We start from the raw sequence: 16,133 nt of genomic DNA, 5'->3' as shown, positions 1-16,133 counted from the left end.
AGTAACTTTGTGCTAGGAGGGGGCCCAGCTTCTACTTCATGGGGTCTCTCTCCCGCAGATCACCTAAGCCTCAGAGTAAGTTAATTGGATTCTTACTTTATTCCTTTTATTTTCTGGACATCAATCTGTGCATATCATAATTGTACATCTTGTTATTTACCAGTTTTCCTTGAAACTTAACCCAGGAGTTATTTTCTCAATAAATCTTAAACATGTATCAACGTTATCTCTGTGCTCCAAGAATACATTGTGCCTGGAGAGGCCAATGCTACATTTGGTTAATATATTGACTTGTTGTCACAGCGGGCATAGGTAATTACTTCACATACCCCCGCCATCTCGTGGCCAAAATGACCCCATTTGCACCCTCTCTTCCGACCTAGACCTCCCCCTTCCTGTAGCACATAAATGAAATCTAGGCAAGAAGAACATAATTACGCTTTGGGAAATAATGAGGTTTATTTTGGAAATAAAAGAAAATATATTGTGTATACTGTAGTTAAATGATCTATTAAAATGGCTATTTAAAAATATAAAATCCAATAGGTTACCAGACTGGAAAACTAATACATCAGGGGTGGAACCACGTGTCTGAGCATGTCCTAAAATACTGTTAAAAGCATTATAGTAAAAAAAGAGAAAAAGTAAATATTCTTCAAATGAGTAACACACAGTAAAGCCTATAGAGATGTATCCCTCAGCTAGTGCAGCTGGTTCTCAAATATCATCCATTGGTCTTTGCTGAGAATATAGTGCACAGGTGGTGGTAGGAAGCCATTGAAAGTGGTTGCCATAGTCTGGTGGTAAGCTCCCATATTCTGGAATATGATCCAATCCCCTACTTCCAGCTCTGGTAGAGCAACCTCTTCCAGGATCATATCCTTCTCAGTACAGCACGGTCCCCATAGCTTACTGGGAAAGCGTTCTGCTGATGGGAGAATGTCCTATAGGGGAACAATTATAAATCATGGTTATAATATATTAGACTGGCTTATGCTTATAGCAGGGAACTTCTTTGTATTAAATAAATGACACATGTTTGAATGGGCGAACCAGGGGCACGTTTGTCAATTTAATGAACAGATCACATCAGTGGGCACACCCATTTGGCAACAGCCCTATTCAATCTTAGGGAATTAAGGTAAAGGACCAATTAGAACCAGGGGAAAATGCAGGATCTCTAGAGGGGGGTTTACAAATGCATGATTTTAGAGCAGGTGTGGCCAGTCCATGAAGAGGGCATAATTAACAAGCTACACGGCCAACTGTAATTAGGTCCGAGTTTGCAAAATGAGCGAGTGTAGCACTAAACTCCCACATTTCCTAATGTAATAGGATTGGAAAATCACAGGGTAAAAAAATGACTAAGGTCCCCCTATATTTTTCCAACCAGGACTGGGCTCTTAGACTGGTCCTGGGTCCAAAAATACAGGGGGAAGAAGATGTAGGGGTCCCCTGTATTTTTGAAACTAGCACCAGGCTCCTCTAGCCAGGGAGGTAATGCCACACCCGGGGGACGTATTTATATTGGTCCCGGCAGCAGTAGCATTACCCCTCACAACTAGTCAGCCCTGACCATAGTACTCTGGGGGAGTGCGGACACCTTTAATAAAGCAGTACCACCCTCCAGGGCATGCAAGGACAGGGCTGAAGCCCAGGGCTATGTTCATTCATAGCATTAAAGTATAAAATGAAAATAATAATTTTTGTTACAATAGAACTACAGGGTACACTGGAATCCACCATTCTAAAAGTCTTTTCTCTTACGTCCTAGAGGATGCTGGGGACTCCGTAAGGACCATGGGGATAGACGGGCTCCGCAGGAGGCATGGGCACTTTAAGAAAGACTTTAGGTATGGGTGTGCACTGTCTCCTCCTTCTATGCCCCTCCTCCAGACCTCAGTTTGATACTGTGCCCAGAGGAGACTGGGTGCATTACAGGGAGCTCTCCTGAGTTTCCTGAAAGAAAGTATTTTGTTAGGTTTTTTATTTTCAGGGAGCCTGCTGGCAACAGGCTCCCTGCATCGTGGGACTGAGGGGAGAGAAGCAGACCTACTTCTGTGAGTTTCAAGACTCTGCTTCTTAGGCTACTGGACACCATTAGCTCCAGAGGGAGTCGGAACACAGGTCTCACCCTGGAGTTCGTCCCGGAGCCGCGCCGCCGTCCTCCTCACAGAGCCGGAAGATAGAAGCCGGGTGAATATGAGAAGAAAAGAAGACTTCAGAGGCGGCAGAAGACTTCAGATCTTCACTGAGGTAACGCACAGCAGTAAAGCTGTGCGCCATTGCTCCCACACAGCACACACAAACAGCAGTCACTGTAAGGGTGCAGGGCGCAGGGGGGGGGGGGGGGGGGGGGCGCTCTGGGCAGCAATAAAACCTCTTTTTTCTGGCAAAAGTAGATATATACAGCTAGGCACTGTATATATAAAGAGCCCCCGCCAGTTTTTTATATATTTTAGCGGGACAGAAGCCCGGCGCTGAGGGGGCGGGGCTTCTTCCTCAGCACTCACCAGCGCCATTTTCTCCACAGCACAGCGCTGAGAGGAAGCTCCCCGGACTCTCCCCTGCTTATCCACAGTGAAAGAGGGTTTTAAAGAAGAGGAGGGGCACATAATTTGGCGCAAAAATAAAGATTACAGCGCTATCTGGGTAAACATATTGTGTGTTTTTTTCCTGGGTCATATAGCGCTGGGGGGTCTGGGACTCCAGGTCGACAACAAAAAGGTCGACACACCGTTGGTCGACGTCAATTGGTCGACACACCTTAGGTCGACATGGACAAAAGGTCGACAGGAACAAGGTCGACATGGACAAAAGGTCGACATGAGTTTTTTTATGTTTTTTTGGTGTCGTTTTCTTCGTAGAGTGACCGGGAACCCCAATTAGTGCACCGCGTCCCCTCGCATGGCTCGCTTCGCTCGCCATGCTTCGGGCATGGTGCCTTCGCTTCGCTCGGCACAGATTACCGTTCCAATCGTAGTCCACGTGGATCGTTAAATATGAAAAGGTTCCAAAAAATAAAAAAAATTGTGAAAAACTCATGTCGACCTTTTTCCATGTCGACCATGTTCCTGTCGACTTTTTGTCCACGTCGACCTAAGGTGTGTCGACCAATTGGCATCGACCTAAGGTGTGTCGACCTTTTTGTTGTCGACCTGGAGTCCGGATACCAGCGCTGGGTGTGTACTGGCATACTCTCTCTCTGCCTCTCCAAAGGGCCTTGTGGGGGAACTGTCTTCAGATAAGAGCATTCCCTGAGTGTGTGGTGTGTCGGTACACGTGTGTCAACATGTCTGAGGTAGAAGGCTTTCCTAGGGAGGAGGAGGAGCAATTGAATGTGGTGTCTCCGTTGACAACGCCGACACCTGATTGGATGGATATGTGGAATGTTTTAAGTGCTAATGTAAAGTTATTGCACAAAAGATTAGACAAAGCGGAAGCTAGGGAACAGCCAGGGAGTCAACCCATGTCTGTCCCTATGTCGCAGGGACCTTCGGGGTCTCAAAAGTGCCCACTATCCCAAATAATAGACACAGATATCGACACGGATTCTGACTCCAGTGTCGACTACGATGATGCAAAGTTACAGCCAAAATTGGCTAAATGTATTCGATATATGATTATTGCAATAAAAGATGTTTTGCATATCACAGAGGAACCCCCTGTCCCTGACACGAGGGTGCACAAGTATAAGGGAAAGAAACCTGAGGTAACCTTTCCCCCCTCACATGAGTTGAACGAATTATGTGAAAAAGCTTGGGAATCTCCAGACAAAAAACTGCAGATTCCCAAAAGGATTCTTATGGCGTATCCTTTCCCGCCAACGGACAGGATACGGTGGGAATCCTCCCCTAGGGTGGACAAAGCATTGACACGCTTATCCAAAAAGGTAGCGCTGCCATCCCAAGATACGGCTACCCTCAGGGATCCTGCTGACCGCAAGCAGGAGGTTACCTTGAAATCCATTTACACACATTCTGGTACCTTACTCAGACCGGCAATTGCGTCGGCCTGGGTTTGTAGCGCTGTAGCAGCATGGACAGATACCTTATCAGCAGAAATTGAGACCCTAGATAAGGATACCATTTTATTGACCCTAGGGCATATAAAAGATGCTGTCTTATATATGAGAGATGCTCAAAGAGACATTAGTCTACTGGGTTCTAGAATCAACGCTATGTCGATTTCTGCTAGAAGAGTCCTATGGACCCGGCAATGGACAGATGATGCCGACTCAAAGAGGCATATGGAGGTTTTACCTTACAAGGGTGAGGAATTGTTTGGGGTAGGTCTCTCGGACCTGGTCTCCACAGCTACAGCTGGTAAATCAAAAATGTTTGCCTTATATTCCCTCACAGCTTAAGAAAGCGCCACATTATCAAATGCAGTCCTTTCGATCACAAAGAAACAAGAGAGTACGAGGTGCGTCCTTTCTTGCCAGAGGTAAGGGCAGAGGAAAAAAGCTGCACAACACAGCTAGTTCCCAGGAATAGAAGTCCTCACCGGCCTCTACAAAATCCACCGCATGATGCTGGGGCTCTGCTAAAGGAGTCCGCCCCAGTGGGGGCACGTCTTCGAGTTTTCAGCCACATCTGGGTTCACTCACAGGTGGATCCCTGGGCAATAGAAATTGTTTCTCAGGGTTACAAGCTGGAATTCGAAGAGGTGCCTCCTCGCCGGTTTTTCAAATCGGCCCTACCAGCTTCTCCCCCGGGAAGGGAGATAGTGTTGAATGCAATTCACAAATTGTATCTTCAACAGGTGGTGGTCAAGGTTCCCCTGCTTCAACAAGGGAGGGGGTATTACTCAACCCTGTTTGTAGTCCCGAAACCGGACGGTTTGGTCAGACCCATTTTAAATTTAAAATCCCTGAACCTATACTTGAAAAGGTTCAAGTTCAAGATGGAATCGCTAAGAGCGGTCATCACCAGCCTGGAAGGGGGGGATTTTATGGTATTTCTGGACATAAAGGATGCATACCTTCATGTTCCCATTTATCCACCTCATCAGGCGTACCTGAGATTTGCGGTACAGGATTGTCATTACCAATTTCAGACGTTGCCGTTTGGGCTTTCCACGGCCCGAGGATTTTCACCAAGGTAATGGCGGAAATGATGGTGCTCCTGCGCAAGCAAGGTGTCACAATTATCCCGTACTTGGACGATCTCCTCATAAAAGCGAGATCAAGAGAGCAGTTGCTGAACAGCGTCTCACTTTCACTAAAGGTGTTACAGCAACATGGCTGGATTCTCAATATCCCGAAGTCGCAGTTGGTTCCTACGACTCGTCTGACCTTCTTGGGCATGATTCTGGATACAGACCAGAAAAGGGTTTATCTTCCAATAGAAAAAGCTCAGGAACTCATGACTCTGGTCAGGAACCTATTGAAGCCAAAACAGGTGTTAGTGCATCACTGCACTCGAGTCCTGGGAAAGATGGTGGCATCATACGAAGCCATTCCCTTCGGCAGGTTCCAGGCGAGGACTATCCAATGGGACCTACTGGACAAGTGGTCCGGGTCACATCTACAAATTCATCAGTTGATCACCCTGTCCCCCAGAGCCAGGGTATCTCTCCTGTGGTGGCTGCAGAGTGCTCACCTTCTAGAAGGCCGCAGGGCCTCCGAGGTTGGGGAGCAGTCACACAGGGAAGAAACTTCCAAGGTCTTTGGTCAAGTCAAGAGACTTGTCTTCACATCAACATCCTGGAACTAAGGGCCATATACAACGCCCTACGTCAAGCGGAGACCTTACTTCGCGACCAACCAGTTCTGATCCAGTCAGACAATATCACCGCAGTGGCTCATGTAAACCGCCAAGGCGGCACAAGGAGCAGAGTGGCAATGGCGGAAGCCACCAGGATTCTTCACTGGGCGGAAAATCATGTAAGCGCACTGTCAGCAGTGTTCATTCCGGGAGTGCACAACTGGGAAGCAGACTTCCTCAGCATCCAGGAGAGTGGGGACTTCATCAGGAAGTCTTCGCACAGATTGCAAGTCAGTGGGGACTGCCCCAGATACACATGATGGCGTCCCGCCTCAACAAAAAGCTACAGAGGTATTGCGCCAGATCAAAAGACCCTCAGGCGGTAGCTGTAGACGCCCTAGTGACACCGTAGGTGTTCCAGTCAGTCTATGTGTTTCCTCCTCTTCCTCTCATACCCAAGGTGTTGAGAATAATAAGAAAAAGAGGAGTGAGAACAATTCTCATTGTTCCAGATTGGCCATGAAGGACCTTGTATCCGGATCTGCTGGAAATGCTCACAGAAGATCTGTGGCCTCTTCCTCTACAACAGGACCTGTTGCAACAGGGGCCCTGTCTGTTCCAAGACTTACCGCGGCTGCGTTTGACGGCATGGCGGTTGAACGCAGGATCCTAGCGGAAAAAGGCATTCCGGATGAGGTCATTCCTACGCTGATAAAGGCTAGGAAGGACGTGACAGCTAAACATTATCACCGTATATAGCGAAAATATGTTTTTTGGTGTGGGGCCAGGAATGCTCCTACGGAAGAATTCCATCTGGGCCGTTTCCTCCACTTCCTACAGACTGGAGTGAATTTGGGCCTAAAATTAGGCTCAATTAAGGTTCTGTACTCCCAGAAGTACAGACTTTTGTGAAGGGAGTGCTGCATATTCAGCCTCCTTTTATACCTCCGGTGGCGCCTTGGGACCTTAACGTGGTGTTGAGTTTCCTTAAGTCGCATTGGTTTGAAGCACTTCAAACGGTGGAGTTAAAATATCTCACTTGGAAGATGGTCATGTTATTAGCCTTGGCTTCGGCTAGGCGAGTGTCGGAATTGGCGGCTTTGTCTCATAAAAGCCCCTATCTGGTTTTCCATATGGATAGAGCGGAATTGCGGACCCGTCCTCAATTCTTGCCTAAGGTGGTGTCATCTTTTCATATGAACCAACCTATTGTGATGCCTGTGGCTACGCGAGACTTGGAGGATTCCGAGTCCCTTGATGTAGTCAGGGCTATGAAAATTTACGTGGCCAGAACGGCTAGAGTCAGAAAAACAGAAGCACTGTTTGTCCTATATGCAGCCAACAAGGTTGGCGCTCCTGCTTCAAAGCAGACTATTGCTCGTTGGATCTGTAACACGATTCAGCAGGCGCATTCTACGGCTGGATTGCCGTTACCAAAATCGGTCAAGGCCCATTCCACTAGGAAGGTGGGCTCGTCTTGGGCGGCTGCCCGAGGGGTCTCGGCACTACAATTATGCCGAGCTGCAACTTGGTCGGGTTCAAACACCTTTGCAAAGTTCTGTAAGTTTGATACCCTGGCTGAGGAGGACCTCCTGTTTGCTCAATCGGTGCTGCAGAGTCATCTGCACTCTCCCGCCCGTTTGGGAGCTTTGGTATAATCCCCATGGTCCTTACGGAGTCCCCAGCATCCTCTAGGACGTAAGAGAAAATAAGATTTTAAACCTACCGTAAATTTTTTTCTCGTAATCCGTAGAGGATGCTGGGCGCCCGTCCCAAGTGCGGACTACTTCTGCAAGACTTGTATATAGTTTTGCTTACATAAGGGTTATGTTATAGTTTTCATCGGTCTTGGACTGATGCTATGTTGTTTTCATACTGTTAACTGGTTAGTATATCACAAGTTATACGGTGTGGATGGTGTGGGCTGGTATGAATCTTGCCCTTGGATTAACAAAAATCCTTTCCTCGTACTGTCCATCTCCTCTGGGCACAGTTTCTCTAACTGAGGTCTGGAGGAGGGGCATACAGGGAGGAGCCAGTGCACACCCATACCTAAAGTCTTTCTTAAAGTGCCCATGTCTCCTGCGGAGCCCGTCTATCCCCATGGTCCTTACGGAGTCCCCAGCATCCACTACGGACTACGAGAAAAAGATTTACCGGTAGGTTTAAAATCTTATTTTTACTTTGATGTAATTCCGGTAAAAGTCTTCCTCATGGAATTTGTATTTCATTTTGCTGAACATCATCTTTTACACATTTTGATGATGTAGCCTCATATTCCGATCACTGACAAGGTTCATGGCTCTGCTGAAAACTCTTTCTGAGTACACATTGGAGGGAGGGCAGCTCAAGTACTGCAAAACCAGCCTACAAATTGCTTTGTTTTCCTTCCAGTATTCAAAGGGACTTCATAGGGCAGTGTGGATGGTCTAATGGTTAGCATTACACAGCACTGAGTTCATGGGTTCGATTCCCACCATGGCCCTAACTGTGTGGAGTTTGTATATTCTCCATGTACTTGCGTGGTTTTCCTCCGGGTACTCCGGTTTCCTCCCACAATCCAAAAATATACTGGTAGGTTAATTGGCTTCCAACAAAATTAATCCTAGCGTGAATGTGTCTGTGTGTACATGTGATAGGGAATATAGACTGTAAGCTCCACTGGGGCAGGGACTGATGTGTATTGCCAAATATTCTCTGTAAAGTGCTGCGGAATATGTGTGCGCTATATAAATAACTGGAAATAATAATAATTATTTATATACAGTATACATGAACAAACAGACAAGGGTAGGGATTGTCAAACATCAATGGCTAACTACCGATGGTCAATGGTTTTGCTGTCAATGACAGAGCCAATGGTTCCCTGCCATCGATGGCTGAGTATAACCAAATATTTTTTTTTTTTTTTTTACTGGCACAGAGCTTAGCCCCACCCCTAGCTTCCACTAAGCCCTGCTTCCATTTTTATTAGCCTGCGGCCCAGCCAGCACCGCCCAGAGATGGCCATCGAGTGTTGCAAACCATCAATGGTTCACAATAGATGGCTTAAGTGCCATCAATGGAAACCATCGATATGCAGCCCACCGATGGCCATCCCTACACAAGGGTACCGTGTGCCAGAACAGTACAAACAATAGAAGAATATATTTATTTTTCACTTTGCAGCTCAGTTAACACTGCAGCAATTCAAAAGGCTTTTATATGTACGTCAGAGCTGTAACTAGAGTCATTGGTGCCCTGTGTCAGAAACAATTGCCCCCCCTTCCCCCCACACTTTTTCCAATAGGGAGATAAGATGCATGCCTCGTGGGAAAGGGGCATGATAAGATTGAGATATATACAGTGCATCCGGAAAGTATTCACAGCGCTTCACTTTTCCACATTTTGTTATGTTACAGCCTTCCATTCCAAAAAGGAATAAATTCATTCTTCCCCTCAAAATTCTACACACAATGGGGGTCATTCCGAGATGATTGCTCGCTAGCAGTATTTAGCAGCCGTGCAAACGCTATGCCGCCGCCCTCTGGGAGTGTATTTTAGCTTAGCAGAAGTGCGACCGAAAGGATCGCAGTGCGGCTACAAAATAATTTTGTGCAGTTTCTGAGTAGCTTCCGACCTACTCAGCTTTTGCGATCACTTCAGACTGTTCAGTTCCTGTTTTGACGTCACAAACACACCCTGCGTTCGCCCAGCCACGCCTGCATTCTTCCTGGCACGCCTGCATTTTTCCTGGCACGCTTGCGTTTTTCCGAACATGCCCTGAAAACGGTCAGTTGACACCCAGAAACGCCCACTTCATGTCAATCACTCTGCGGCCAGTGTGACTGAAAAGCTTCGCTAAACCCTGTGTGAAACTGCATCATTCGTTGTAATAGTACATCGCGCGTGCACATTGCGCCGCATACGCATTCGCGCAGAAGTGCCTTTTTTTGCCTCATCGCTGCACAGTGAACGAATGCAGCTAGCGATCAACTCGGAATGACCACCAATATCCCATAATGACGTGAAAAAAATATATTTTTTTTTGTGCAAATTTATTAAAAATAAAAACAAAGAAATTACATGTACAGAAGTATTTGCAGCTTTTGCTCAATACTTTGTTGATGCACCTTTGGCAGCCATTACAGCCTCAAGACTTTTTGAATATGATGCCACAAGCTTGGCACACCTATCTTTGGGCAGTTTCGCCCATTTCTGTGAATACTTTCCAGAGAGTCCAAGTGGGGTAAGCCATTTCACAATGATTTCTAAGAGGTTGTCAGCGGTATGCCTCTTAGCGAAACCGGTGATACACAGAGTAGCCTGCCTCTGATTGAGCTGGTATTTGTTAGATGCTGCTGTTGGTGCTGCTGAATGTGATACACCTACCCAGTGGGCTGTCACAGTCAAGTATTTTTAATTTGTCCTGTCCCGCTTGTCCACATATCTGTGGTTAAGTGGACAGTGGGTATACATAGCATATATAATGTTGGAGAAGTCAGATGTTCTTAACTCAATTCAATCATAAAATATCTGACAGTTTCTGAGTGGTTTTAGGAAAAATATTAACCAGTTAAGCGGTTAATGCTTTTTGTTTACGTGTTGATTGAATAACCTGGTTGTATTTTTACATAATGAATTATACTGTATGATATATATTTACATGATTTAATATTGATATTTTAAAGTAATAAAAAAAACAAAAGCAAATGAATATTATGCATTGTGCATGAATATGATACTACTTACACAATTATATTATACCATTGTTATGCGCTGTCCCCACATTGATCAGGAACACATATTGTATGGTCACTTACCTTTAACAATGTTGGTTTTAAGCTCTTATCTTCTTTGCGTATGAAAGTATTCAAGAATGACCCATACAGCCCATCATTGAGATAATAGGCCAGTTGTCTTCTGACTTTCCCATCTGCTTCTGTAAGTTGAAGAGCATTAATTTGTCTATGGTTCCATAGGGTGTGGATTAAAAGATCAACGGTGTCTACATAGACAATCGATAGGGAGACTCTAAATAGTTAATGGTCAATATGCTGTCAAGGTCAAAAAGTCTACAGGCTCAAAGGTGGACAGGCAAATGGTCAACACAAAAAAGGGCAACACATATTTTTGTGTTACTTTAACCCTTATCCTAATCCTAAACCTCCCCTAGTGCCTTACCCTCCCCTTGGTGCATAACCTTAACCTTTCCCCTTGTGCCTAACCCTAACTGAGCCCTTCTGCAGCCTAACCCTGACCTTCCCCAAGTGTCTAACCCTAATCACGGTTACAGGGTCATGGTGGCCAAGACACATCATCGTAGCCGTGCCCCCGCTATATAATGCAGAGATTATGGCATCATACAGGCGTGGGCATGGCTAGGATGACATGACTGAGCAGGAATCGCATCATCGGCCTCCCGCATCGGCCACTTTACTTGCAAAGTGGACAGCCGGGTCCGGGGTTGTGCAGATATATTGGGAGGCTTGCCTACCCTTTCGGGTGGCCGGGAGGGTCACCCGATTTTCAGGAGCCTTACAGCCGATTTATGAGAGTAGACAAGTATATTGTTTTCAATGCAACAAGATGTTAGTATTCTAGTGAAAAAGTTGGCTGCTGTCTCGGTGGACTGCAACAAAATAAAAGGTAAAAAACCTTCATATATCAGAGAAAAAAGGAAAAGGGTGAGACAGAGACAGAACTCAGGCCCACCATCAAAGGGGGGACGGTGCGTACTCCAGTCCCGGGCCTGGACTTAGATGGGGCCCGGGTGGTTGCAGTCAGGATCAGGGTGCCAGATTCAGTTGACTGCCTGTGCTGGCGAGTGGCAGCTCCTGATTGGCTGCCTGTCCGTGAGCTCCGACTGGCTCACGGCCGGCTCTGTTGTAGGAATTTGACCGTGGCTCTGTCCCTCTGTGCCTTGGCTGCCCGCCTGTGTGCAGGCAGGTAGCTGACCTGGCCCCCTGACCGTGACTACAACCACCCGTACCCCCTCAAATAAAATTGGGAATGCAGGGGAAGGGGATGGGACAGTGCATGTGGTGGTGGTGTTGGTGGTGGTAGGGGCCCTGCCTTTTGAGGGTCAGTCCCAGGCCCCATCATTTCTGATGGTAGCCCTGCCAGAACTAATTATTTCCCAGTGGTATTTCATACACATATAACCTTAGGCATTTTGCACATTACTAGTGTAATATTTGCAGAGACTGTGTTTTATTAGATGGGTTTATTTATATGTATTTCTTATATTGGGCCTGAATCATATTTGTACGCTGTGCCAATATTATTGACACAGTTGGGGACCGCTTGGGGGAAGTAACGGGGAGTGTTGGTAACAATGCAGACGTGTTGCGACTGTTTTCTGGGCGTGTCTCAGCCTACAGCTGCAATCCAGTCAAAAATCTTACCAAGGGAAACAGGTCAAAATGCTGTGGTCACTAGGATGTGGCCTGCCCAGTGCTACTAATGCATTGTATTGCACCCAGCCCCCTTCCCCTCCATTTATACATATCGTAATTCTACTCACCTTTCACATACTCCTCTTTCTTGGTTATGATATTGGCAGCAAGTGTAAAAGCAGAGCACACGTAATATCTCCCGGGCTCTGCAATGATTTCCACATCCTCCGTACTGGGAAAGTACTGATCCAGTGACTCAGCGATCACAGCAGCAAACTGGGAACAGAAAAGGAAATATGAACTCACCTACGTATGTACTACTAAGCCACCATATGCATTATCACTACATTCTATATGATACTGTATATGGATTGTGCAATCATGTGTGCCGTGTAACATGTATATGTAGCATGATAATGGCTATACTAATGTACAAACCAGGCATCAGCAGTGCCGGATTAAGGGGGGGGGGGGGGAAATTAACATATTTTATAAAGTGGGGGTGAGAGAATGTGTATTATATCCTGACATGAGGGGGTGGGGCCACCCTGTTTTCAGTGCACCAGGACCCCTAAAGGCTTCATCCATCCCTTGACGTCAGTATCTTGATGCCGGCAATGCATCCTACATCGGTATCCCGGCATCGGTATATTGACCGCCTGGATCACATATGTTGGTAAGCCGACTGCTTCCCAGCAAGCATAGATCACTGTGGACTGTGAGCAGGGCCCTCTTACCAGGGCTGCTATCAGAAATTGTGGGGCCCGGGACTGACAAAATAGGCAGCCCCCCCATAAAAAAAAAAAAAAATTAAAATTTTTTTTTTGTATATATATATATATATATATATAGAGAGAGAGAGAGAGAGAGAGAGAGACAGAGAGAGAGAGAGAGATGGATTGGCACTCATAGAATATAGGTGGTCATTCCGAGTTGGTCACTCGCTAGCAGCCGTACAAACGCTATGCTGCCGCCCACTGGGAGTGTATTTTAGCTTAGCAGAAGTGTGAACGAAAGGATCGCAGAGCGGCGTCCAAGTTTTTTTATGCAGTTTTAGAGTAGCTCAAAACCTACTCAGCGCTTGCGATCACTTCAGACTGTTCAGTTCCGGATTTGACGTCACAAACACGCCCTGTGTTCGCCCAGCCACTCCTGCATTTTTCCTGGCACTCCTGCGTTTTTTCTAACACTCCCTGAAAACGGTCAGTTGACACCCAGAAACGCCCACTTCATGTCAATCACTCTGCGGCAAACAGTGCGACTGAAAAGCTTCGCTAGACCCTGTGTGAAAGTACATAGTTTGTTGTAATAGTACAACGAGCGTGCGCATTGCACCGCATATGCAGAAGTGCCGTTTTTTTTGCCTCATCACTGCACAGCGAACGAATGCAGCTGGCGATCAACTCGGAATGACCACCATAGATACAAGTACCTGCGTGCCTTTCTAAAAATTTGTATACAGCAAAGTAATCTCCCCAGCAGGGAGAGAAACACACGGCACTGCAGAATTTGAAAATAGCAGAGTTTACTTCAACATTTCGGGACACTGAGTCACGTTGTCATGTATGCTTTTCCTGACGACGGGACTTAGTGTCCCAAAACATTGACGTAAACTCTGCTATTTTCAAATCCTGCAGTGCCGTGTGTTTCTCTTCTTGCTGGGAGATTACTTTGCTGTATGGATATATATATATATATATATGTATATATATATATATATCAGTGATGAGCGGGTTCGGTTTCTCGGAAACCGAACCCCCCCGAACTTCACCTTTTTTACACGGATCCGAGGCAGGTTAGAACCTTCCCGCCTTGCTCGGCTAACCCGAGCGCGCCCGAACGTCATCATCCCGCTGTCGGATTCTCGCGAGATTCGGATTCTATATAAGCAGCCGCGCGTCGCCGCCATTTTCACTCGTGCATTGGAGATGATAGGGAGAGGACGTGGCTGGCGTCCTCTCCGTTTATTGTAGAACTAGAAGTTGATTGTTTTATTGCTTTTGCTTAATTGTGGGATGGATTGGGGAGCAGCTGTTAGGAGGAGTACAGTGCAGAGTTTTGCTGATAAGTGACCACCAGTTTTTATCCGTTCTCTGCCTGAAAAAAACGCTCCATATCTGTGCTCAGTGTGCTGCATGATATATCTGTGCTGAGTGCTCACACTGCTTAATTGTGGGGACTGGGGAGCAGCTATAGCAGGAGTACAGTGCCGAGTTTTGCTGACAGTGACCACCAGTATACGTTGTCTGCCTGAAGAAAAACACTCCATATCTGTGCTCAGTGTGCTGCTTTATTGTGGGGACTGGAGACCACCAGTATAATTAATATTATATAGGAGGAGTACAGTGCAGAGTGCACTGCTGTACCTACCTCTGTGTCGTCATCCATTAAGTATACTATCCATCTACATTCTATACCTGTGGTGCATTTTAGTTTTGCAGTTTGCTGACACAGTGTCCACCAGTATACTATATATAGCAGTACGGTAGGCCACTGCTGTACCTACCTCTGTGTCGTCACTCGTCATCCATTAAGTATACTATTATCCATCTACATTCTATACCTGTGGTGCATTTTAGTTTTGCAGTTTGCTGACAGTGTCCACCAGTATACTATATATAGCAGTACGGTAGGCCACTGCTGTACCTACCTCTGTGTCGTCACTCGTCATCCATTAAGTATACTATTATCCATCTACATTCCATACCTGTGGTGCATTTTAGTTTTGCAGTTTGCTGACACAGTGTCCACCAGTATACTATATATAGCAGTACGGTAGGCCACTGCTGTACCTACCTCTGTGTCGTCACTCGTCATCCATTAAGTATACTATTATCCATCTACATTCTATACCTGTGGTGCATTTTAGTTTTGCAGTTTGCTGACACAGTGTCCACCAGTATATTATATATAGCAGTACGGTAGGCCACTGCTGTACCTACCTCTGTGTCGTCACTCGTCATCCATTAAGTATACTATCCATCTACATTCTATACCTGTGGTGCATTTTAGTTTTGCAGTTTGCTGACAGTGTCCACCAGTATACTATATATAGCAGTACGGTAGGCCACTGCTGTACCTACCTCTGTGTCGTCACTCGTCATCCATTAAGTATACTATTATCCATCTACATTCTAAACCTGTGGTGCATTTTAGTTTTGCAGTTTGCTGACACAGTGTCCACCAGTATACTATATATAGCAGTAACGTAGGCCACTGCTGTACCTACCTCTGTGTCGTCATCCATTAAGTATACTATCCATCTACATTCTATACCTGTGGTGCATTTTAGTTTTGCAGTTTGCTGACACAGTGTCCACCAGTATACTATATATAGCAGTACGGTAGGCCACTGCTGTACCTACCTCTGTGTCGTCACTCGTCATCCATTAAGTATACTATTATCCATCTACATTCTAAACCTGTGGTGCATTTTAGTTTTGCAGTTTGCTGACAGTGTCCACCAGTATACTATATATAGCAGTACGGTAGGCCACTGCTGTACCTACCTCTGTGTCGTCACTCGTCATCCATTAAGTATACTATTATCCATCTACATTCTATACCTGTGGTGCATTTTAGTTTTGCAGTTTGCTGACACAGTGTCCACCAGTATACTATATATAGCATTACGGTAGGCCACTGCTGTACCTACCTCTGTGTCGTCACTCGTCATCCATTAAGTATACTATCCATCTACATTCTATACCTGTGGTGCATTTTAGTTTTGCAGTTTGCTGACAGTGTCCACCAGTATACTATATATAGCAGTACGGTAGGCCACTGCTGTACCTACCTCTGTGTCGTCACTCATCATCCATTAAGTATACTATTATCCATCTACATTCTAAACCTGTGGTGCATTTTAGTTTTGCAGTTTGCAGACACAGTGTCCACCAGTATACTATATATAGCAGTACGGTAGGCCACTGCTGTCCCTACCTCTGTGTCGTCACTCGTCATCCATTAAGTATACTATTATCCATCTACATTCTATACCTGTGGTGCATTTTAGTTTTGCAGTTTGCTGACACAGTGTCCACCAGTA

At 45.9% G+C, this 16,133-nt stretch overlaps 1 protein-coding gene across 1 annotated transcript in view; it reads right to left on the bottom strand.

Moving 5' to 3' along the window:
* Positions 1–451: 451 nt before the first annotated feature.
* LOC134997163 (antizyme inhibitor 2-like) overlaps positions 452–16,133 on the bottom strand; it is a 154,155-nt gene continuing 138,473 nt past the window's right edge. Inside the window, exons 8-10 of the mRNA XM_063951254.1 lie at positions 12,214–12,361; positions 10,511–10,629; positions 452–944 (exon numbers count right to left, since the gene is read on the bottom strand). Of these exons, the coding sequence (XP_063807324.1) occupies positions 702–944; positions 10,511–10,629; positions 12,214–12,361 (510 nt within the window). The 3' untranslated portion in view covers positions 452–701. The remainder of the gene's footprint in view (positions 945–10,510; positions 10,630–12,213; positions 12,362–16,133) is intronic.

Source organism: Pseudophryne corroboree, chromosome 2 (genome assembly GCF_028390025.1).
Source record: "Pseudophryne corroboree isolate aPseCor3 chromosome 2, aPseCor3.hap2, whole genome shotgun sequence".
NCBI lineage: Eukaryota > Metazoa > Chordata > Amphibia > Anura > Myobatrachidae > Pseudophryne > Pseudophryne corroboree.
This window is presented reverse-complemented; position numbering and strand designations above follow the sequence as displayed.